This window comes from Bos javanicus, chromosome 2 (assembly GCF_032452875.1).
Source record: "Bos javanicus breed banteng chromosome 2, ARS-OSU_banteng_1.0, whole genome shotgun sequence".
Lineage (NCBI taxonomy): Eukaryota > Metazoa > Chordata > Mammalia > Artiodactyla > Bovidae > Bos > Bos javanicus.
The window spans coordinates 136,007,793-136,031,362 of NC_083869.1; the positions used below are offsets into that span (position 1 = coordinate 136,007,793).

Here is a 23,570-nt window from a genome sequence, read left to right on the forward strand (position 1 = left end):
GGCTGGCCGGACGCTGGAGCCTCCCCGCCCCCGCCGCCCGTCCCTGCCTTTCACCCCGCGCCGGCGGCGGCCGGAGGGCCCGGGTCCCCAGCGCAGCTCGGCCTCCGCGCTCAGCACCGCCCCGCCGCGCGGCCACAGGTGCGCGGCCGCCGGGGCTCGGCCCCGCCCGCGCTGACCGCGCCGGGGCGGTGCCAGGCTAGCGGGCGGCGCGATCCGGACGCCCGGGCGGCGGCGGGAGCCGCGGGCCCGACCCCTCCCCGCTCGTCCGCGCCGGCGCCGCGCGTGGGCCCCGCGCCCGCGGAGACATGAGCGCCCGGCGGCCCGGCCCCGCGGCCCCGTGATGGGCTCCTGCGTGTCGCGAGGTGAGGGGGCCGGGGCCGTGCCGGGGGAAGGGGCCCCGCGCCGGGGTCGCGCGCAGTCCCTCAGCCGCTCCGAGGGGCCTGGGCGGGGGTGGGGGAACCACCTGCCCTTCCCGGCGGCCGCACCCCACCGGCGCCCCGGGGACGCGGTGCCCCGCATGCATCCACACCCCAGCAGGCGGCGGGAGCCGGGTCTCTCTCTTCCCGGCGGCGCACACCCCTACCTGGGGCGGGGGACACGGAGCGTCTGAGCGCCCCTGGCCTCTCCGGAGGGACTCGGGGCACTCGCGGCGCAAGCCGACCCCCGTTCCCACGCCCCCCGAGACGCAGGGCCCACCGCTGTCCGTGAACCCCACTCCCTGTCTTCAGACTGCCTGAACACCCACGGCAGGGGTTAGTGGGATGAACAAGGTCTAAAGAAGGCCCCCTTCCCTCCTGCCGGCGCCTCACCCCACCCCCAGCCTGGTCCGGGGACAGGTGGGGACAGGCGGCCGGGCCCCCAGGAAGCTGCGGCCTGTGTCTCCACCCGGATCTCTGCTGCCCGCCGGTGCCTGACCCCTGGCTGTCCCCGGGGTGGAGCAGGGAGCCCCCGGAGCTGCCCTGGGGGGCGGTGGGGTGGGCAGGGAAGGGGTGGGCAGGTGTGGGAGGCTGCGCCTGGTCCCTTCACCCCGCAGCCCGAGCAGCTGGGCTGAGGGGAGGGGGCACAGACCCTGGCTCCCACTCTGCGGTATGAAGCCAAACCCAGTGACCCCAGGCACGGCCTTGGGGGACTGCCGCCTCATCACGCACCCCAGCCCTCCTCAGGTGTGGAGGGGTAACCAGGCATTGGGAAGGGGCTGGGCCGGCTCCAGGGGACCCGCCGTGGGAGGCGGTGGGGAAAGGGTGCCGCCTGGGCGCTCTGCTCACCAGGCCCCTGAGCTTCGGGTAAGCCGCTCAGGATGTCTCAGGAGGGTGGGATCGTGCGTGGGGGCCGGGCTGGGTGAGGTTCTTTGGTTCATTCATTAAACTGACGTCAGCCTGACACCTACTGTGTGCCAGCCACTGTGTACACGCTGGGTGCCGAGAGGCGGTGAGCCCAGCACAGCGTCTGCTCTGAGACCTCCAGCCTGGCCAGAGGGGAAGGTACTGTTTAGAGTGGAGAGTACTTAAGTTTCTTTAGAACCGGCAGGCTCTTGGTGTGTCTGCAGAAGCCCGGAAGGCTGGGCAGGCTCCTGGTGTTGGGGTCCTGGGGTTCCCTTTCCTGTGGCCCTCCCGCACACTCGGCCGTCCTGAGCCAGGTGCCGGAGGCCCGGCCCCAGGGGACTTGCCCATTAGCCGCAGACCAGGGTGGTGCTGTCAGGACTGGGGAGGGGGCTCGAGTCCTCTGACGCCCCTGTAGCTGGTGCTGGGACCCTCTGCAGTGCCCTCTGTGTGAGGTCACCCTGAGGTCTCCACCCTTCCTGCAGTGGCTTGGGCTCCTCGTTGTGTATCCTGACCTTGTACCCTCCTGAGGGGGTCTGCCCACTCCCAGTGCCAACATGCCTGCAGGCAAGTTGGATGCAGGTACAGAAAGTGTGAGCCCCCTTGAGCAGAGGACAACCATCGTCCCATTACTCTGGTTCTGGGGGTCTGAACCCCTGAGTGGAGGCCACCTGCCCCTCTAGCTCTCACTGCTCCTCCCAGAGTGCGCTTGGCTCACCAGGGAATGTTCCAGGCTCAACTCGCCAGTCCGGGGTCTGTACTAGCACAGCCCTCATTTTACAGACAGGGAAACAGAGTCTGGGGCTGCATGGTTAAGAAAGAGCAGAAGCGAGGCTTGAACGTGGTCATGCTGGCTTCGGAACCTGCGCCCTTGTTCTCTGTAATACACAGCCAGCCGTTGACCCAGGGCTGGCCTGGCCCGCTCCTCTCCAGCCCCCGGCCTCTGGCTTCCAAGAGCCTCTGAGTCTCCACGTGCTAAGTCACTCAGTCGTGTCTGACTCTGTGCAACCCTACTGGCTGTAGCCCTCCAGGCTCCTCTGTCCACGGGATTCTCCAGGCAGGAACACTGGAGTGGGTAGCCATGCCCTCCTCCAAGGGATCTTCCTGACCCAGGAATTGAACCCACATCTCTTAATGTCTCCTGCATTGGCAGGCGGGTTCTTTACCACTGGCGCCACCTGGGAAGCCCTGGGAGTCACCACACCCGCCCCCATTGCTAACAACAGCCCCCCGTACTCCACGTGCCAAACTCGCAGCCCGAAGCCAGGCCAGAGACTGCATCCTGCTGCTGCCCATAGACACCCAGAGCCCGCAGGCGACTGCCGCTGCCCAGCCAAAGCCCAGGCTTCGGGCCACAGCTGAGAGAGCCATGCCGCCCAGCCCTGGGCAGCAGTTAGCCCCCTCGAGCCAGGCCCGAGTGTGAACTTTGGAGCCGGCCAGCCTGCTCTGCCACCTCAGCAAGTTACTTAACCTGTGTATGTATCTCAGTGTTCTCATCTGTAAAATGGGAATAATACTGCTATGGATGTCTTAGGGGGACTGAAAGTGAAAGTGAGAGCCGCTCAGTCGTGTCCGACTCTTTGCGACCTCATGGACTGTAGCCCGCCAGGCTCTTCAGTCTGTGGAGTTCTCCAGGCAAGAATACTGGAGTGGGTTGCCATTCCCTTCTCCAGTGATCTTCCCAACCTAGGGATTGAACCCAGGTCTCCTGCATTACAGGAGATTCTTTATCAGCTGAACCACCAGGGATACTAGGAGGGGATTAAATGACTTAATTCATGTAAAGCACTCAGACCGCTATCTGGCATGTAGCCAGCCCTCTAAGTGTTAGCTGTCACTTTAGTTTTTAATTTTTATTATTACCCTTCTGTGCAGACAGCTAATCCAGATCCTCTTGGCTGGGACAGGGGAAGCTACAGGGGCTTTGAGCAGCATCCCGCTTTGTAGGAAAAGACACGCGTGAGAGGCTGAGGACGTGGGGAAAGTGATTGGGCCCAGATGGAGGCACCAAACGCCTTTCCTCAGAGCTGTTTTGTGTTGTCTTGAGTGCTTATCCTGAGCTGGCTGGGGCTTCACTCTCCTGACCTTGTTAGACCCCATTCAACCCCGAAAGGGGGGTGTCGGGCTCAGAGATGGGAAGGGTCTTGGCTGAGGTCACACAGGCAGGACCCAGAGAGGCAGGATTTGAATCCAGGACTGCCTGATCTTGGAGCCTGAGCAAAGCAGCCCTGCCTTTTGCTTTCTCGGGTCCCCACTTGAGAGGGTGCCGGGCAGGTGGCCCGTGCTTGAGGCAGTCAGCTCTGGAAAACGCCCATGTCGGCGTCTGCTTTGGCTTTGCTGCCACCCGCGGCGACGGTCTGTACCAAGCAATCTGTGTCTGCCTGCCTCGCTCCAGCTCCAGGTCTCTCCGGGCCCATCTCCTGCCCCTGGGGCTGAAACTCTCTGCCTGCCCCTGCCCACTGCTCCAGACCACCCGTCACCCTCCTGGCCCCACCCTGGGTCCAGTGCCCTGGGAGCTGTGAGTTGTGAGACCGGGGAGTTCCTTCTGGAAGGTCAAGCATCTGATGATGCCTGGGAGGGGCTGCAAGCTCTAAGGGGCGACCGGAGAACCCCCAGCACCCCCAGCGCTCTGACCCCTGACTGTGACCCCCCATCCCCCTACCCCCAGTGCTCTGACTCCTTCCTGACTGTGACCCCCATCCCCAGCACCCCAGGCCCATGAGCAGTCCCTCTGGGCACCGTGGGCACTGAGGAAGGGGTGGATGGCCCTGCCCTTAGAGGCTCACAGTCTGACGCGGAGACGCAGCCTTGTCCGTGCAGCTTTGTCTCGGGGGAGGCAGGACACACACACTGGGACAAACAGCCCGAGGAGCCGCTCAGGAGCTCAGCACTGGCCAGCAGGCACGGCACACGCTCTGGGGTCTGACTGGCCCAGGCTTCAGCCTCGTTTCTGCCACTTACGAGTAGGTGCCCTGAACCTCTCTGAGCCTCAGTTTCCCCATATGTAAAATGGGTGTGAGTGAGTGAGTGAGTGAAGCTGTGCAGTTGTGTTTGACTCTTTGTGACCCCATGGACTGTAGCCTGCCAGGCTCCTCTGTCCATGGAGATTCTCCAGGCAAGAATGCTGGAGTGGGGTGCCATTTCCTTCTCCAAGAGATATTCCTGACCCAGGAATCGAACCCGGGTCTCCTGCATTGTAGGCAGACGGTTTACTGTCTGAGCCACCAGGGAAGTAAATGGGTGTTCAGTTCAGTCGCTTAGTCGTGTCCAACTCTTTGCGACCCCATGAACCACAGCACGCCAGGCCTCTCTGTCCATCACCAACTCCTGGAATTCACTCAGACTCACGTCCATCGAGTCAGTGATGCCATCCAGCCATCTCATCCTCTGTCGTCCCCTTCTCCTCCTGCCCCCAATCCCTCCCAGCATCAGAGTCTTTTCCAATGAGTCAACTCTTCACATGAGGTGGCCAAAGTACTGGAGCTTCAGCTTTAGCATCATTCCTTCTAAAGAAATCCCAGGGCTGATCTCCTTCAGAATGCACTGGTTGGATCTCCTTGCAGTCCAAGGGACTCTCAAAAGTCTTCTCCAACACCACAGTTCAAAAGCATCAATTCTTCGGCGCTCAGCTTTCTTCACAGTCCAACTCTCACATCCATATATGACCACTGGAAAAATCATAGCCTTGACTAGATGGACCTTTGTTGGCAAAGTAATGTCTCTGCTTTTGAATATGCTATCTAGGTTGGTCATAACTTTCCTTCCAAGGGGTAAGTGTCTTTTAATTTCATGGCTGCAGTCACCATCTGCAGTGATTTTGGAGCCCAGAAAAATAAAGTCTGACACTGTTTCCACTGTTTCCACATCTATTTGCCATGAAGTGATGGGACCAGATGCCATGATCTTAGTTTTCTGAATGTTGAGCTTAAAGCCAACTTTTTCACTCTCCTTTTTCACTTTCATCAAGAGGCTTTTGAGTTCCTCTTCACTTTCTGCCATAAGGGTGGTGTCATCTGCATATCTGAGGTTATTGATATTTCTCCCAGCAATCTTGATTCCAGCTTGTGCTTCTTCCAGCCCAGCATTTCTCATGATGTACTCTGCATATAAGTTAAATAAGCAGGGTGACAATATATAGCCTTGACGTACTCCTTTTCCTATTTGGAACCAGTCTGTTGTTCCATGTCCAGTTCTAACTGTTGCTTCCTGACCTGCATACAGGTTTCTCAAGAGGCAGGTCAGGTGGTCTGGTATTCCCATCTCTTTCAGAATTTTCCACAGTTTATTGTGATCCACACAGTCAAAGGCTTTGGCATAGTCAATAAAGCAGAAATAGATGTTTTTCTGGAACTCTCTTGCTTTTTCGATGATCCAGCGGTTGTTGGCAATTTGATCTCTGGTTCCTCTGCCTTTTCTAAAACCAGCTTGAATCAGCTTGAAAATGGGCGTAATAGTGCCTAATTTGTAGAGCTGTTGTTTCCCTCTCTGACTCTCTTTTGGCCACCTGGCTTGCAGGATCTTAGTTCTCTGACCAGGGATTGAACCTGGGCCCCCAGCAGTGGAAGCACTGAGTCCTAACCTCTGGACTGTCAGGGAATTCCCTGACGGGTTGTTGTTAAGATAAAATGGGAGATAACGGATGGCAAGGCCTAGCAGAGGAAGTGTTCAGTCACCAGTGTAAGGAAATCACTGTACACCAGACTGCGTTGAGTAGGGCTGCTGGTTAGGTAACGGCCTGATGCAGCTGAGGCTGATCTAGGCAGGCTGCGTGGAGGAGGTGAGGCTAGAGCAGGGTGTTCAGAGAAGTTGGGCTCTTGTCGCGCAGGCACACCAGCCCAGGGAGTGAGGGGCCGGGATTCGTGCTCGGGGCAGGCCCCTGGGGGGAAGGCTGTGCCTGCCATGCTATCTCCAGGGCGGGGCTGGAGCCTGGCATGTCATGGCCGGCCGTGGCCGCGGTCCGCCCCGTGCGCTCAGCCCTGGGGCCCCGAGACGCATGGGGGAGGCCCGAGACGGCCCAGGGAAAGCGTCACAAGGGCCTTCGGGTTTGGTTGTGTCTCAGATCCTGTGTGTTTTCGAGAGGAGCCTCACCCTCTCTGGGCTGCTGAGCTGGAGCAGGGTGAAGCCTGGGACCAGTGTGCCCCCCAGGGCGTGGGACCCGGGCAGACGGCAGGCACTGACTGATGGGCAGGGGCGCCAAGGCCCAGCTCAGGGCCTGGAAGGCAGAGAGAGGAGTCTGGAGGGTTACGTGGCGGCCTCACCCCGGGCACGAGCGGAGAGGACCAGTGTGGGAACTTTGCCGCAAGAGGGTGAAGCATCGGGAGCAGCTGCCTGCGTGGCTGGACGTGGGCGGACTCAGGAGCCGGCGTGGGAAGGCAGGGGGCATCCTTGGCGTGCTGAGCAGCTCTGGTGGAGGCAGGGGGTGGGGGGGACGGAAGGAGAGGATGGCTCCACCCTGCAGGGCCAGAAGGCCCTGCTGCCACAGTGACCGGGGCCTGTTCTGCGCCTGGCCCGTGGTGGAAGGGCAGTCAGAGAAGGGACCTCAGACTCTGGGTTCAGGGGAGTGGGCTGTGCACTGGGAAAGAGCGGGTGCCCCACGGCTCCCGGGTGAGAGGAAGACACCCCAGGAGCGCAGGCTGGGGGTCTCCGCAGGCTGTCCCCCAGCCCCCGCCTGCATGAAACGCTGTGTTTTTCCAGTTGCCTGTGGTGACGTGGCCTCTGGTCCCAGCTGGGCGAAGAGCAGCCTGTGATTTCCCTCGGGGCTGGTTCATTACCTGACGTCTCCATGGCAACCAGCCTGTGCCATCACGGGGCCAGAGTCCTTGAGGGGAGAAGGCGGCTTTGGCAGAGGCGCCTGCACCCCTCCTGAGCTGGGGGTAGGAAAGCTAGGGAGGGGCTGGGAGCAGGGGTCCAGGACTGCACCACGTCGACAGATAGTCTTGTCCGAGTCCCATCTCCTCCAGGCTTCAGCATTACTTGCCATCTCCCCTCGTTTCCACTCTGTGGTCCCAGTTTCCAAGCAGCTTCTGGCAACGGGCAGGGGCCTGGAGGGAGCCCTGCACCCTCGGGAGTTCCCGGGGCGGCTGGTAGTCAGTGTCACCCGGCCTGAACATTGGAGGCCCCGGCTGGTGGGTGCAGGACCCTCAAAGGTCCTTTCAAACTTTTTTGACTGGACCCGTAAGAATAAATGTGCTTTGTATCATAACCCAGGACACACACACAGAAAATCCTCACTGTATACACACAGGTGTCTTTGCAATTCAAAAGAGGCTTCACGAAATAAGGCTTAGCCTGATTGTGCAGTGGGTTCTGATGTTTTTCTGTTCTACACCATTCTGTTTCATTCTTTTAAAATATGACCTAGGAAATTGCTTGCTTGACCCACTGAAGGTTTCCCCCTGCCCTCCGCCTGGTTTGAACACCAACTCTGAAGGGCCTGGAATGTGGCGTCTGTACACTGGAAAGTCTGAGGCCCAGTGAGGCACAAGATCTGCCCAGGGTCACACGGCCAGAGCTGAGGGTAAGGAGCACAGTGCGTTGCACGCCCCGGGGGCACACGGCCCCATGCTCATGGCCCCGCACTGCCCCACTGCTCCTAGTGCCCGGGTCACTGAGCTCTGGATCCAGGGCTGGAGCCTCACCTGACTCCACTCCCCTTTTCTCCGGCCCCTGCCCCAGACAGTCTCACTGAACCGCCCCGACCTACCAGCCCGTAACACCCTTTGGGCAGATCACAGAGCCCTCTCGCCCCTTCTGGACACAAGTCAGTCCATCCAGTTCGGATGACAGCTTTCCTCTCCCGTCCCATCTGACCCTCCCCTCATCCCCTGTGGCTGAGGCTTGTTGTTGTTCTGTTGCTAAGTTGTATCTGACTCTTTGCGACCCCATGGACTGCAGCACGCCAGGCTTCCCTGTCCTTCACCAACTCCCAGAGCTTGCTCAAACTCACGTCCATCAAGTCAGTGATGCCATCCAACCATCTCATCCTCTGTCATTCCCTTCTCCTCCCACCTTCAATCTTTCCCAACATCAGAGTGTTTTCCAGTGAGTCAGCTCTTTGCATCAGGTGGCCAAAGATTTGGAGTTTCAGCTTCAGCATCAGTCCTTCCAGTGAATATTCAAGACTGATTTCCTTTAGGATTGACTGGTTTGATCTTGTATTCCAAGGGACTCTCAAGCGTCTTCTCCAGCACCACAGTTTGAAAGCATCAATTCTTTGGCGCTTGGCTGGCTGTACCCAAGGGTCATGGTCTGCTCTTTGCTCTGCTGGCCCCTCTCTCCTTTGGGTCCCATTCTCCTGCGGCATGCTGGAGTCGGGCACAAAAAACTTGAGAAAAAATGGGGCAGAGACCATTTTGTATTTGTATCTATCTGGAGCTCGAACAGTCTCCCTCGGCTACCCCTGGCTCACTGGTGACTCCTCTGTGTGGTTGGCACCCAAATGTTCATTCCTTCCTTCTTTTTTTTTTTTAATTTAATTTTATTTTTAAACTTCACATAATTGTATTAGTTTTGCCAAATATCATAATGAATCTGCCACAGGTATACATGTGTTCCCCATCCTGAACCCTCCTCCCTCCTCCCTCCCCATACCATCCCTCTGGGTCGTCCCAGTGCACTAGCCCCAAGCATCCAGTATCGTGCATCGAACCTGGACTGGCATCTCGTTTCATACATGATATTTTACATGTTTCAATGCCATTCTCCCAAATCATCCCACCCTCTCCCTCTCCCACAGAGTCCATAAGACTGTTCTATTCATCAGTGTCTCTTTTGCTGTCTCGTACACAGGGTTATTGTTACCATCTTTCTAAATTCCACATATATGCGTTAGTATACTGTATTGGTGTTTTTCCTTCTGGCTTACTTCACTCTGTATAATAGGCTCCAGTTTCATCCACCTCATTAGGACTGATTCAAATGTATTCTTTTTAATGGCTGAGTAATACTCCATTGTGTATATGTACCATAGCTTTCTTATTCATTCATCTGCTGATGGACATCTAGGTTGCTTCCATGTCCTGGCTATTATAAACAGTGCTGCGATGAACATTGGGGTACACGTGTCTCTTTCCCTTCTGGTTTCCTCAGTGTGTATGCCCAGCAGTGGGATTGCTGGATCATAAGGCAGTTCTATTTCCAGTTTTTTAAGGAATCTCCACACTGTTCTCCATAGTGGCTGTACTAGTTTGCATTCCCACCAACAGTGTAAGAGGGTTCCCTTTTCTCCACACCCTCTCCAGCATTTATTACTTGTAGACTTTTGGATCGCAGCCATTCTGACTGGTGTGAAATGGTACCTCATAGGGGTTTTGATTTGCATTTCTCTGATAATGAGTGATGTTGAGCATCTTTTCATGTGTTTGTTAGCCATCTGTATGTCTTCTTTGGAGAAATGTCTATTTAGTTCTTTGGCCCATTTTTTGATTGGGTCATTTATTTTTCTGGAGTTGAGCTGTAGGAGTTGCTTGTATATTTTTGAGATTAGTTGTTTGTCAGTTGCTTCATTTGCTATTATTTTCTCCCATTCTGAAGGCTGTCTTAAAAATATGGAATGCTTCACGAATTTGCGTGTCATCCTTGCGCAGGGGCCATGCTAATCTTCTCTGTATCATTCCAATTTTAGTATATGTGCTGCCGAAGCGAGCACCATTCCTTCCTTCTTACATCGAATATTTAACGAGCACCTACAGTGTGCCAGGCCCTGGGCAGGTGCTAGGGCCATTGTGGCAAATAAAACAGACAGAGTCCCAGCCCTCCCAGAGTGCGTGTTTTAGGGGAATCCATGAACAAGGAAACAGACACACGCTTTGTGGAGTGATGGGTGTCAAACAGGATAAGGGGCTGGAGAGGCGTGGGTGTCCTGTTAAATGAGACAGTTGGGGAGGCCTCACTGAGGTTATAGCATCTGAGCAGAGACCTGGGCGGAGTGAGGCGTGAACCGTGTGCATGGGGAGAGAGTCCCAGGTGGAGGAAAGAGCGGCCGGCTCACAGGATCCGAGGCAGGAACACCTGGAGTGAGGGGGCAGAGGAGGGCTGGGGGTGGGTGGCGGCCAGGGTCTCCCAGGTTAGCACGGGAGATTCTCCAAGCCCATGGCAGTGGGAGAGGGTGGGCCCATCATGGGAGATCTGATCTGCTCTGACCTCTTCATCCCCCGTTCAACTCGCTTTTCTCCCTACAGTGGTCCACCTTCCATCCTCTTGGGGCTAGGGTCCCATTGCCTGCAAGCGGCCCTCTTAGGGGCACCAGCAAGACTCACACCTGGCCCCTCTCTCTGTGTCTGCCTGACCCGTGACAACACAAACCTTGCCTTACTGGAGGTGGGAGGGCAGGCTGCCCTGCCCCAGTCGTGGACATCCAAGCAGGAAGGGGTGAAGTGGGCAGGTGTGGTGGGCTCTCCTCTGCAGGCTTCCCAGATCTCTGCAAGTGAGTCCCTGACATCCCCTCATTCAGCCTGTGGGGAGAAATGGGTAGAGTCAGAAGACGCTTGCTCCTTGTGGTGGGGGGGGGGGCAGGAACTGTGACCAACCTACACAGCATATTCAAAAGCAGAGATAATCACTTTGCCGACAAAGGTCCATACAGTCAAAGCTATGGTTTTGCCAGTAGTCATGTATGGGTGTGATTTTCATTCTTTATGTGATTCTCCATAAAGAATGTGCAGTGCCAAAGAATTGATGCTTTCAAACTGTGGTGTTGAAGACTCCTGAGAGTCCCTTGGCAGCAAGGAGATCAAACCAGTCCATCCTAAAGGAAATCAGTCCTCAATATTCATTGGAAAGACTGATGCTGAAGCTGAAGCTCCAATGCTTTGGCCACCTGATGTGACGAGCTGACTCCTTGGAAAAGACTCTGATGCTGGGAAAGATTGAAGGCAGGAGGAGAAGGGGATGACAGAGGATGAGACAGTTGGGTGGCATCACCGACTCAATGGACATGAGTTTGAGCAAATTCTGGGAGACAGTGAAGGACAGGAAGCCTGGTGTGTTGCAGTCCATGGGGTCCGAAGGAGTTGGACACGACTGAGTGACTGAACAATAAGAGTCAGAAGGGGGTTGACGGCTGGGGCGGCAGAGCTGGTTTCAGCCGCTTTGAAGAGGGTGTTCGCTCCCCCCACTCCACGTCCACCCTCTTGAGTGGTTTTCTTCAAAAGCGGGGCCCTGAAAGCCTCCTGGGTCTCAGCTTTGGATCCTAGTAGACAATTCCTGAGGAACGAGAACCACCTCCCTCAGTTGCCCGTTTTACAGATACGGAAGTGGAGCCTAGGACAGGTGAAGTCACTTGTTCAGGGCTCACGGGAATAAAGGGATTTGAACTGGACAGTCTGGCACCAGAGCCTCAGCCAGCTGTCTTCAGGGCAGTTCCTCGGGAGCCGACCCTGAAACTGGGATTTGGGTGCGACTGGAATGTGAAGGGAACCTTCCAGAGGAAACCAGTGCAGAAGTGGAGAGAGCGGGGCGGAGGAGACGCAGCCAGGAGAGATGTCCGCCGTCTTGCAGGGGTGGTTTCAGCCTGATCCCACCGGGGACTCGGATGAGAGTGAAGCTCAGAGTTTTCCCACCCGAAATAAAGTACCTGGGGCCCCGCCCCTCCATTCACGGGCGAGGGCTGCTCCGCTGGGAGCAGCATCGCCTCTTGGCTGGTTTCAGCCCAGTTGCCCTTGGGCAACCGTCTAGGAAGAGCCTCAGGAGCTGCCTGGTGGAAGCGCAGCCCGCGGGGCGGGGACTGTGGGCGACAGAAGCAGACGGGGGTCCACGGGGCCTGGGGGGCTGGGTGGGGCGCCCGCAGCCTCCGCTGCCTGCTTTCCCTCCTCGTTAACCCCGAGCTCTGAGCCTCCAGTTCTGCCCACTCTCCTCCGCCCAGCCCTGCCTTTGGGGTTGCCTGGCGCCTCCCATCTCCAGCCTCAGACCCTCTCTGGCCTCCGCCTCCTCCGGGAAGCCGCATCTGTGTCCACGCCATCCTTTCGTCTGCTTCTGTCCAGGCGGCTCCCAGCCAGAAAGGGTGATGGGAGCAGTGCCCCGGGCAGGACGGTGGAGGCCGGGACGAGCGTCCTACAGGGGCTCCCCTCCCGGCATCGCCCCAGACGCTCCTTTCAGACTCAGTGGCTTGGCGCAAGCCCCGCCCGCCTCACCCCCCTCCCCTCCCCCTCCCCCCCCCCTCCCCACCTCACCCCTCCCCTCCCCCAATCCCTCCCTGCCCACCTCCCCCTCCCCGCCTCCCCTCCCTCCTCCCCCCCCCCCCTCCCCTCCTCACCCCCCTCCCCTCCCTCCTCACCCCCCTCCCCTCCCCACCATCCCTCCCCTCCCCACCATCCATCCCCGCCCGCCTCACCCCTCCCCTCCCCACCATCCATCCCCGCCCGCCTCACCCCTCCCCTCCCCACCATACCCCTCCCCATCATACCCCTCCCCTCCCCACCATCTCTGTGCCCACCCAAACCGTCCACCTCCAGACACCCCCTCCTGGCCAGCTGCCCCATCAGCGCTCCCATGCAGCCCCTAGTCCCCACCGAAAATCATCACAACTCCTGTGCTTTGTGAGAGGAGGAGCCTTGGCATTAGACCTGCAGGGTTCAGGTCCTGACTGCCCGTGCCGGGCTGTGTGCCTGGGGCTGTGACCACCCCCCCCCCCACCTGCCCTGGGTTTCCTCACTTGCCAGGCTGACCACGGAGCCCCTTCTCTAGGTCACAGTGAGGACTCTGCCGTCATGCCGGGACAGGAGGATGAAGAGAACAGCAGTCGGCGGGTGCTGGCGTTCCTGCCGCTCAGCCTTGGGTTTGAGTGAGGGGCTTTGCAGGGCTTCCTGCATGTAACTGTGAGCTCCCTGAGGGCAGGCACAGAGCTGGTCCCACCTCGGTCCCCAGGTGCCTGCACAGTGTAGACATCCAGGAGATGGGTGCTCAGTGGCTGAAGGAATAAATGGCTACATGGGCGAATGAATGAATAAGCAGTCTACAGCTCTTCATATAACTGGACTTTTCTGGATACCCAGACCTCAGCTCTGAGCAGCTCTCAGAGCTTGTGAGTTCTGGGTTAACTGTCTGTCTCATTTACTAGAATGTCAGCTCCACGAGGGCAGAGAAATCATCTCTGTCTTTTTTTTTTTTTTTGGATCATGCTGCACAACATACGGGATCTTAGTTTCCCAGCCAGGGATCAAACCCACGCCCCTTGCAGTGGAAGTGCAGTTTTAACCACCGGACACCAGTGAAAGAAAGTAAAAGTGAAGTCGCTCAGCCGTGTCCAACTCTTTGTGACCCCATGCACTGTAGCCCACCAGGCTCCTCAGTTCATGGAATTCTCCAGGCAAGAATACTGGAGTGGGTAGCCATTCCCTTTTCCAGGGGATCTTCCTGACCTCAGGACCGAGCCCAGGTCTCCCACACTGTGGGCAGATTCTTGGCCATCTGAGTCGCCGGGGAGGACTCAGAGCAGTGGTGCCGCATAGCAGTTGCTCAGCTAATACCGTTCAGTGAATAGAAGAGCAAGTAGCACATTAATCGGACAGAGTGTTCCCTGTCATCCTGGGGGACTGGAGGATTCCTCTTAGTTAGACCAAGGATTCAGTCCAGCAATTCTAGTTGCTTGGTTCAAGGTGTTCACTCCCTCAACAGCGACTGTGAACCTAGTATGTGGTAGGCCCTGATGATTCGTCAGTGGCGGGCTGATCCGGCCCTCCCACATGTAAGTACTTTTACCAGATGGTAGACGTCATCCCCCGGGTGTTTACAGAGCACCTACTAAATGCAGGTGCTGTGGACGCAGAGCCCCAAGCAGAGCCGCCATGGGCTCCACTCTCGCGGCGCTTACATTTGTTGTGGGGGGAGAGGCTGGACACTTAAATAAACACAAATATCGGGGTGATGACTGTGGGGGGTGACTGGTGGCTGACACGGGGACAGGGAGGTGGCCAGGGACGGCCTCTCTTGAGCTGAGCGCTGGATGATGAGGTTCCGGAGGATCTGGGGAACGAGTGTTCCAGGCACGGGGCGGACAGCAAGGATGAAGAGCAGGCCTGGCCATTTGAGGAGCAGCACGGAGCAGAGTGCCGAGGACAGTGAGCGGGGCGCGGGCCGGGGACTGCGGTCAGAGTGGGCCGGCTGGGGGCCCCCAGGCCGCGAGGCTGGGGCTGGCTCTGTCCCTAAAGGTGATGGAAGGGAGGGAGCCGGGCAGATGGAGACAGCCTGACCAGGGGTGTGACGTCCCGTGCTGCTGGTGGAGAATGGATGGCCCAGCAGGGGAGGGAGGAGGAAGGTGACAGCTCTTGCGGGGCAAAGCGAGAGCAGCTGTGCTGATGGAGAGGGCTAAATCTGGGGCGGAGGTCAGAGAGAGGGCCCGGGGACGTGCTGGTTGATGGCTGGGCTTGGTGGAAAGAGTTGGGGAAGCAGGACTCCAAGAAAGTGCCTGGGTTTTTCACTGGGACAGCTGGGTGGACCATTGCATCATTTTCTAAAGCTGGGGAAGGAAAGGAAGATGGACTGTGGTTCACAAATTCCGTTTTGCCTGTGTTTGCTTGAGATGCTTAGTCGGCAACCATGTAGGGAGCTGGAAATTCAGTCAGGAGCTCCAGCAAAGTCGGGGCTGGAGGCATAAATGTGGGTGTCAGCCGCAGGGGTGAGACCTCCTGGCAGAGGGGAGAAGGGAGGTGAGAAGGGGCCCGGGATGAGCGGTGGGTCGGCTCCTGGGTTGAGCAGAGGAGGAGGAAGAGGGGCAGCCGTGGGGGTGGGGGGTCAGGAGAGGGTGCGGCTGCAGGGGGGGCACCCTCGTGCCTGCTGGGGGGCCGCTGAGGACCGGCCGGAGGTTCCCTCTGAGCTTTCTGGCCACTTGCCAAGGGCTGTCTCAAGGAAGGCTGGTTGGAACCGGTGCAGGAGAACAGGAGAAGACGGGGAGTAGAGGCTGGAGACAGCTCTAAGTTGGGGTCAGAGGCGTAAGCAAGGAGCGGAGGGACAGGGGTTGGGAGAATGTCTTCCAAGGGTGGAGAGGCTTGGGTTGCCAGGACGGGAGAGGCTGGGGGCCAGCCCAGTGGTGGGGGGACCCCACGCAGTAGGAGACAGGAGAGGCGATGCCGGCAAGAGCCCTTGAGCCCAGAGGCAGCGCAGCCACACCGGTGGGCCAACTCTGGGGAGAGAGACTCGGACAACATGGGAAGAGAGAGCACGGGGCCCCAGAGGAGGGCAGGCACAAGACCCCAGTGGACGGGCTGGGCTTGGACTGGGCGGACGGTTCTTCCTTTGTCACAAGAGGGAAAGTGGACGGTGTGGCATGCGGGCGGGGCAGTGATTTGAGGCGGAGAGAATGGGTGATACCTGCCAAAGGCTCCTGGATTGCACTGAGAGCCGGAGAGGAGCCGGCAGTAGGGTGCAGGAACCCACAGGGGTGTCAGTGTGAAAGTTCGAGAAGGGAAGAGGAGCAAGTGGTCAGCCTCACAGGATGCAAACTCTCAGGAATCAGAGACATGTAGAGGGATCCCTGGGTAGACCGGTGGGCACCGATTTAACTTGACACCCGTGACTTTCCCTGGCAGCCAGCAGCTCTGAGGGTCCCCACAAAGCGGGCGGAGGGTTAGGCCAAAACAGGGTTAAGAGAGGCGAGTCAAGGACATCTGCAAAGGAGACCTTTAAGGATATGCCAAGGAGTCTAGGCTGGGCCTGGAGGGAAGCGGGGACATGAGTGTCTTACAAAAGACAGGCGAACAAACGGATTGGAGGTCTCCGTGAGGTCAAGGAGTCGCGGGAGTGTGAGGACTACAGGTAGTAAAAATGGAGTAACGAGGAGAGGTCGGGAAAATCCCACTGGTGGGATCTGGCTGGACTCCTCACCTGCTGTGGGCCTGAGTCTGTTTTCTTTTTCTTTTTTTAAAATTTTATTTATTTGGCTGTGTCGGGTCTTACTTGCGGCACGCAGGATCTTTCGCTGCACTGCGCCAGCTTAGTTACTCCAGGGTGTGTGGGATCTTAGTTCTGTTATCAGGGATTGAACCTACATCCCCTGCATGGCGAGGCAGATTCTTAACCACTGGACCACCAGGGAAGCCCCTGAGTCTGTTTTCGATGAAATGATGTAGTAATAAAGTAACGCCATCTCTCTGAACTGGCTTGAATGGGCTTCGTAATCAACAGAGCTGTGGGCTCGTGTCTTCCTTTTTTCCAGATTTGCTTACAAGTGCCCACAAGGACTGCCCCATGCCCCAGGGCATGGCCCCCCTGAACCCAGACTTGCCCTCCATCGTGGCTCCAGACCATGTCACTGGCAAGGTAACTGGTCATGCCTCATCCCCCTGGTTCCTGGGCTGTGCCCTGGAAGCAGAAACTGTTTCAGCCTCATTCTCTCCCCACTGGGCCTGGCTCCTTCCTGCAGGGTCAGGCCACCCAGGGTTGTATTCAGCTGATGAAGCTCTGAATGGAGCGGGGCATCCAGGCACTGAACCTGGTCTATATAGATAAGAGTCCCATCATGAAGGGCCTCCCACCCAGATTCACTCAGTCCTGCAGAAAAGATATTGTTACGAGCCCACGACTCCTTGGCCGCCTGCACTGCAGGCTGGGGAGTAAAGGAATGAGTCCTCAGTTCAGACAGATCAAGCCGAACTTGCTAGGGGCCTCAAATCTGGTGCACAATTTTGACCTTTGCCCCAGAAGCTGTGGCCTGAACGGACAAGTTGATATATATATCACAAATATATATATATGATACGTATATCATAAACAAGTGTGTATACACACACACACACACACACACACACGATTGCCAAGTGGCGCTAGTGGTAAAGAACCTGCTTGCCAATACAAGTAGACGTAAGAGACGCGGGTTTGATTCCTGGGTCTGGAAGATCCCCTGGAGAAGGGCCTGGCGACCCACTCCAGTACTCTTGCCTGAAGAATCCCACGGACAGTGGAGCCTGGTGGGCTACAGTCCATAGGGTCGCAAAGAGTCAGACGTGACTGAAGCTACTTAGCACGTACTTGTGTTGTTTAATCTGTAAGTCATATCTGACTCTCTTTGACACCATGGACCATAGCACTGGAGTGGGTTGCCATGCCCTCCTTCAAGGGACCTTCCTGACCCAGTGATCGAACCCGCATCTCCTGCACTGGCAGGCGGATTCTTTACCACTGAGCCACCTGGGAAGCTCAGTGGTAAAGAACTGGTGTGTGTGTGTACATATGTATACAGAGAGAGCCCACACACCACGTGCTCAGTGTTGTGCCGGCACTTTGCCTACATTATGGCGTTTATGCTTCCCCACAGCCTGGGGGATGAACGGCACTGTCCCAGCTTACAGAGGCGCAGAGTAAGGCTCTGGGATGTGAGGTGACTAGCCCAGGGATGTCCAGGAGAAGCGGCAGAGTCACAGTCTGAGCCCAGGCCTGCTCGGTCCCCCACGCCGCTGTCTCTCCTGCATAGTCATGGTCGCCCCGTACCCACCCGCTTCTCTCTGCGTGCCAGGGGACAGGAGGGCATGCCCCAGGAGCAGGCAGACCCCTGCTCAGTCAGGGAGCACTGCCCCCTGGGGCTGCAGGAGCTGTGCCCTCTGCCGGCACAGCGTGCCCGGCCCAGCCTGTTCCTTTTTCCCCCTCTTGTTGCAGGACAAACGGATGGATTTCTGTTGGGATCCTTGGCAGGTGAGTGCGCTCGCCCCTCCTGCAGTCTGGCTAGCCCCAGCTTGGGCACACAGCGCTGCCAGCCCTGGGGGGTCTGATGGACACAGGGCTGGGGAAGGTCCTGTGGGGGTCGGCAGGACTGCCCAGGGCCTGGGCAGGGTGGGTAGAGGGGTGGGAGGGGTGGGGAGCCATCCCGCCCGTCTACCCCCTCTCACCCCTCTCCCCTTCCAGACCACCAATGGCCACCTGCCCGACTCCAGGTCCTGCTCCAGCAACTACAGCGTGGCAGCCCTGGCCACCTCGTCCCTCGTGGGTGAGCTCCGGCTGCCCCCTCCTGCCCTGGGGATCTAACCCTAGCCACTGGCGGTGGGAAGGTCAGGGCAGAATGGCAGCTGGAGGGACTGCAGCCCTGTCGGACGCAAGAGTTTTCTAAGCGCCCGGCTCCGTGCGGGGCTCTGCAGGACTTGGGGGTTCCTGCCCCTCGGGGGGTTCAGTTGCTGGGTTCTCCTGAAGTTCTGGGTGTCTCCCCGGTGGTCTCCCTGCCTCTCTGCAGCACATGAAAGCAGCCAACTTGTGATGGGTTCCCTAGAAGCAGAGCCGAGAGGGGCACTGTGCCGGGGATTCACCGAGGGGTTGTTCTCGATGGAACCCTTCAGGGAGCGAGGGGGGCAGGGCAGGGGGGGGCTCGGGGCGGGGCTCTGCGGAGGGCTGCTTGTAGGTCTCTCCTCTCCCAGCCTGACCCACAGAACCCGCGGCTCTGAGGCCGTGGCTGATTTCACACTGCTCCTCCTTCCGTCAGTGTTGGCTGCCGCTCGGGAGGACTCCCAGCTTCCGGGCCTCTCTGGGTGAGGCCGTTCCCGTCAGCCAAAGGCAAGGCTCCCGAGGGTGCAGGTGTGAGCACAGGTGTGAGCACAGGTGTGCTCCCGTGGTGCCCGCAGCAGCAGGGGGTGGTCGCCCCGGCGCGGGGCCTTCGGGGCTCTGCTCAGCCGGCTCTGCTCACAGGCTGCTACATCCTCAGCCCCTCGCAGCCCCCCCGAAGTGCCCCCCATTTCCTCCACCCGAAATCCCTTCCCTCTGCCTCACCTGCCCCTCGGGGGCCACTGAACCACCCCCTCCAGAAACGTCCTCCGGTTGCCAGAGCTCCCCAACCTGGGGGCCTCCACCTTCTTTCCTACCTTCATCTTTCCAGTTCTCCCTGGGGGCCCCCACCTTCTTTCCTGCCTTCATCTCTCCCAGATGTTGTCACTTGGAGGAGCCTGAGAAACTCTCCCAGAGTTTTGTCTCAGCTTCCTTCATGGATGCCTGCCTTCCTTCCTTCCTTCCTTCCTTTTTCTAAAGCAAGTTAACATTAGCTTTTTTTGAATTATTATTTTTAATTATGTACCTATCTGTTTGGCTGTGCCAGTTCTTAGTTGGGTCGTGAGGAAGCTCAGCTGTTGCATGTGAGATCTAGTTCCCTTACTGGGGATTGAACCTGGACCCCCTGCATTGGGAACGTGGAGTCTTAGCCACTGGACCACCGGGGAAGTCGCCTTTCTTTCCTAAATACTGCTTTTCCTCATGTCCTGCTTTCTGGGACCAGTGATCCGCAGATCTGTGTTCTCAGCCTGGGTTCGAGGAGATACTGGGGATCGTCCTTGACAACATGTTGTCCATCAGCCTGCTCCCGAGAGCCCCCCAAGCCCTGCTCCCCATCTCCCCACTCTGTCCGGTCCCTCACTGACCCCCTTCGGTGGCCCCTAAGGCCCACCCTTGGCCCTAAGTCCTCCAGTGAGGACATTCTCCCTCAACAGTGGGTCCGCCCTGTGCTGCTCTCCTGCTGTCACCAAGCCGTTGCCGTAAGGACAGGGCTGGTCCGCCCCAGGCTGGACCGTGTTGAGCTTCCCAGGCTCTTGTGCCACCTGTTCCCATGTTGCCCTGTGGCTTGTCCCCCTGGTGGTCCCGGAACCACCCAGACTCCTCTATGCCTTTATCCTCTTCTCAGCTCTGAAATAGCCTCTAGCCTTGCCTCTTTTTATCCAACCCAAACTGCCTTCAAAGCCTGCCTCCAGCCCACCTCTTCCAGGAAGCCGGCCCTGCCTGCTGCAGGCCTCACCCTGGGACGAGCAGGCAGTGTCTAGGCACAGAAGATGCTGTCCCCTAGCTTGTTAACTGCTGGAGGAAGGGACAGCTGGTGGGTCTTGAAGGATCCACAAGTGAATCTCCTTGAGCAAACGGGTGTGAACTTGGTCAGAAGAGAGCAAGGGGTGTGGCAGGTCTGGAGAGGAAGGGCCAGGCGGGCGGGAACACTGCCTGGGAGCAGACCGCTGGGAGGACGTGGGGCCTGCAGGTGGGTGGGGAACGTCTGTGCAAGGGGACCTCGGGGTGTGGGAGGGTGTGGGCAGGCGGGGCGTGAGGAACGGGGAGGGTATGGGCCCTGCGGGTGGGACTCTGAGGACACGGCTCTGGAGGGACATGGGGTACAGGGCGCTGGACCGGCTGGAGGTTCTGGGAGGGCTGGGGCTGGCTCAGCCGCTCTCAATCTCCACAGGAGTGGTGCAGAGCATCAAGGACCACATCACAAAGCCCACGGCCATGGCCCGCGGCCGCGTGGCCCACCTCATCGAGTGGAAGCGCTGGAGCGCGCAGCGGGCGGGCTGGGAGCTGCCCCCGGCCGCCGCCGAGGAGCATTACTGCCGCCTCCCGGATGAGCTTCGGGAGGCCCGCTTTGCCGCAGGTCAGCAGGGGCGGGAGCTGGGGGACGGACTGGCCGGGTCTGGTCTTGAGAGGCCCCGGGGTACCCCCTGTGTGTTGTCGGGGCGTGCTCAGTTGCTTCAGTCATGTCCAGTTCTCTGGGACCCCATGGACTGTAGCCGGTCAGGCTCCTCTGTCCATGGGATTTTCCAGGCAAGAATACTGAGTGGGTTGCCATTTCCTTCTCCAGGGGATCTTTCGGACCCAGGGTTTGAACCTGCATCTCTTATGTCTCCTGCATTGGCAGGCGGGGTCTTTACCACTGGTCTGAGCAGGGAATTACAGTGCTGAGCGTGGGGGCATTGATGGGAACTCCGATCCCCCGGGCCATGGATGGGCAGCCTCGAGAGCCAGCATGTGGTGCCCACCCACCCGTACCCTCTGCGCCCCTGCTGAGCTGGGTCCATCCCCACAGGGGTTGCCGAGCAGTTTGCCATCACGGAGGCCACACTGAGCGTCTGGTCCTCGTTGGACGATGGAGAGCTGGGCCCGGAGAGCGGCCCCGCGGACATCCTGCAGCTCCAGGGTACGGCCTGGGGGCCGGGGTGGGATGCCGCGGAGCCGGCGTGCAGGCCTGCTCTGCTACCTGTGCCCTGGGGCCTCAGAGAAGCCCCCCGACCCTCAGCCTTAGGTTTTCTTCATCTGAAAAAGGGGGCTGGTGACCCTTGCCCTGCCCATTGCCCTGGAGCGCCATGAGCATAAAGGGGATGACAGATCGAGAGGCAGGCGATAGGTCAGATGAGGGACGGAGAGATGACAGTAAGTAGGCGGCAGACAACGTGCATCAGGTGCTCGCTGTGCCAGGCGCTTTACACGTGTTATTTCAATTTATCCTGTGATACTCTGAGAAGCAGGGCGGCTATTATCTCCATTTCACAAATAGGGGAAACTGAGGCATCAGGAGACTTGCCTCAGACACTTCCCTGGTGGTTAAAACTCTGCGTTTTCACTACAGGGGACACGGCTTTGACCCCTGGTCGGGAACTAAGGCCCTGCATGCTGCATGGCGTGGCCAAAAGGAGACTGGCCTCAGACTGTGCTGTGTGCTAATCGCTCAGTCGTGTCCGACTCTATGCGGCCCCATGGACTGTAGCCCTCCAGGCTCCTCTGTCCATGGGATTCTCTAGGCAAGATTACTGGAGTGGGTTGTCATGCCCTCCTCCAGGGCATCTTCCCAACCCAGGGATGGAACCCGGGTCTCCCACACTGCAGGCAGTTCTTTCCAGCTGAGACTCCAGGGAAGCCTCAGATTACACAAGCTGAAGGCATCAGGATCTGAACCTCAACCTCAGGCACCATCAGTCACCTTTGTAGATACCCCGTTACCCCTGAGGGCTTCAGGGAGCCTGGGTCCTGGGTGGAGCTGGCAGACCCACTGTGTGCTCCTCCTCCTGACATGAGTAAGGGGAGGGGCGGAGGCCTGGGGAGAGCACTGGTCAGCCCAGTTCTCAGAGCACAGAAGGATTTGAGGCCAGCAGGCAGGCTGCAGAGTCTGTTGTTAACCATGCTGCTCACTGCCACCACCACGCCATCACCCAGGGAGAAACAGGCTCAGAGGGTCAGTGACATGACCGAGGCCACACAGCTTGGTGCTGATAAAGCAGGATTCCGAGGCAGGTCCTCTGCCGCTGGCCCCCACCTCCTACCCCGGGGAGGGTGAGGGGCAGGGCCTTCCCAGCTCCATCCTCACCCCCACCCCCCGTTGCTTTTGCAGATCTGGGGAGCGTCTACCTCCAGGACAGCCTTCTGAGTGTCCGCTCGCAGGATGACAGTCTTCTGGCCTTCTCCTCCCCCGACGGCTGGCCCTCCCCTGACGAGCCCCCCAGCCCTGGATGGCAGCTCTGGCCGCGGCTCCCGGGGTCCCTGGGGCCTGAGGCGGGGGCCAGACCGCAGGGCCCCCTCCGCTCCGGGGACGGCGGCCTGCCCTCTGAGGAGGAGGACGAGGTGTTCTACAACTGAGGAGGGCCAGGCCGCTCCCGCTGTGGCCCGGCAGGCAGCCCGGAGCCATCAGGACCCCGGGCGCTGGGTGGGCGTTTTGTGACCCCTCGGGGCAGGCATGGGGTTGGGGTGGCACTCCTGTGGACACTCTGTGCCTCCCGGACCTCCCCCACCTCCCCCGTGGGAGCCGTGATCCCCTTCCCCCTCTCTACCTGGCTCAGGAGGGCGCCTTCCCTGAAGGGTGTCTGCCATGGGCAGGCTCGAGGACTCTCAGCAGACACCCGGGCAGACTGCCCAGAGGAGCCGACAGCCATGCAAGGGCGTGGGGACCCCGCTCAGCCCCAGGCTCAGCCCTCCACCCTCTGCCTGCGCTCCGGCCCCATCAGAGGCAGCGGCTCCTCGGGGTGCTGACCCCTGCTTCTCGGGGCGCTGACCCCTGCTGCTCAGCGCTCTTCACAGGACTCTGTCTCGGGGTGTTTGTCGGCCCCTCACTCTCCAGATCCACTCCCTGGGGCCCTGCTTCCCCTCCTCACACCCGCCTCCACCTCCAGGAAGGTTCTCAGCAGACATTAAAGTGGTGGATTCTCCATGGATGACCTTGGCCTGGTCTCTGCAGGGGATGGCACGTCCTTCGGCTCCCAGCTCACGGGAGAGGGCCCTGACCCCTCAACACAAAGACTGCTGGTCACCCTGCTGCTGGTGGCCAGGATGGTCCCCATGGAGGAGACTTAAGGCTCTGTGGACTCTGAGGAACCCCACCTGGGGACCCTGCTTTGTCAGCCCCGGCTCAGCCAAGGAGGAGGCTGAGGCTGGAGTGGAGGTAGCTGGGTCACAGGGTCACGTGTACCCATGAGGACAGGCATTGTAAGACCCAGTGGGAGCCCGCTCTCCCCCATAGCTCCCTGCCAGGAAGGGGGCACAAGGAGTGGGGGTCCAGGGTCCAGGCCTGGAATGCCCATGCAGCCACCTCGGGACCCCCGA

General features: G+C 59.0%; 1 protein-coding gene and 1 non-coding gene across 2 annotated transcripts; one reads left to right on the forward strand and one right to left on the reverse strand.

Annotated features, from left to right (window-relative positions):
- The first annotated feature begins 236 nt into the window (after window positions 1–236).
- On the forward strand, window positions 237–23,182 carry FAM131C (family with sequence similarity 131 member C). The gene is made up of 8 exons (XM_061395724.1): window positions 237–362; window positions 16,468–16,571; window positions 17,904–17,939; window positions 17,993–17,997; window positions 18,143–18,231; window positions 20,449–20,634; window positions 21,067–21,177; window positions 22,366–23,182. The coding sequence occupies exons 1-8, from the start codon at window positions 341–343 to the stop codon at window positions 22,608–22,610; spliced, it is 798 nt and encodes a 265-aa protein (XP_061251708.1). The 5' UTR covers window positions 237–340; the 3' UTR covers window positions 22,611–23,182.
- Window positions 9,860–9,966, reverse strand: LOC133236393 (U6 spliceosomal RNA). The gene has a single exon (XR_009732868.1). It is a non-coding gene; the product is annotated as a U6 spliceosomal RNA (small nuclear RNA).
- Window positions 23,183–23,570: the final 388 nt, after the last annotated feature.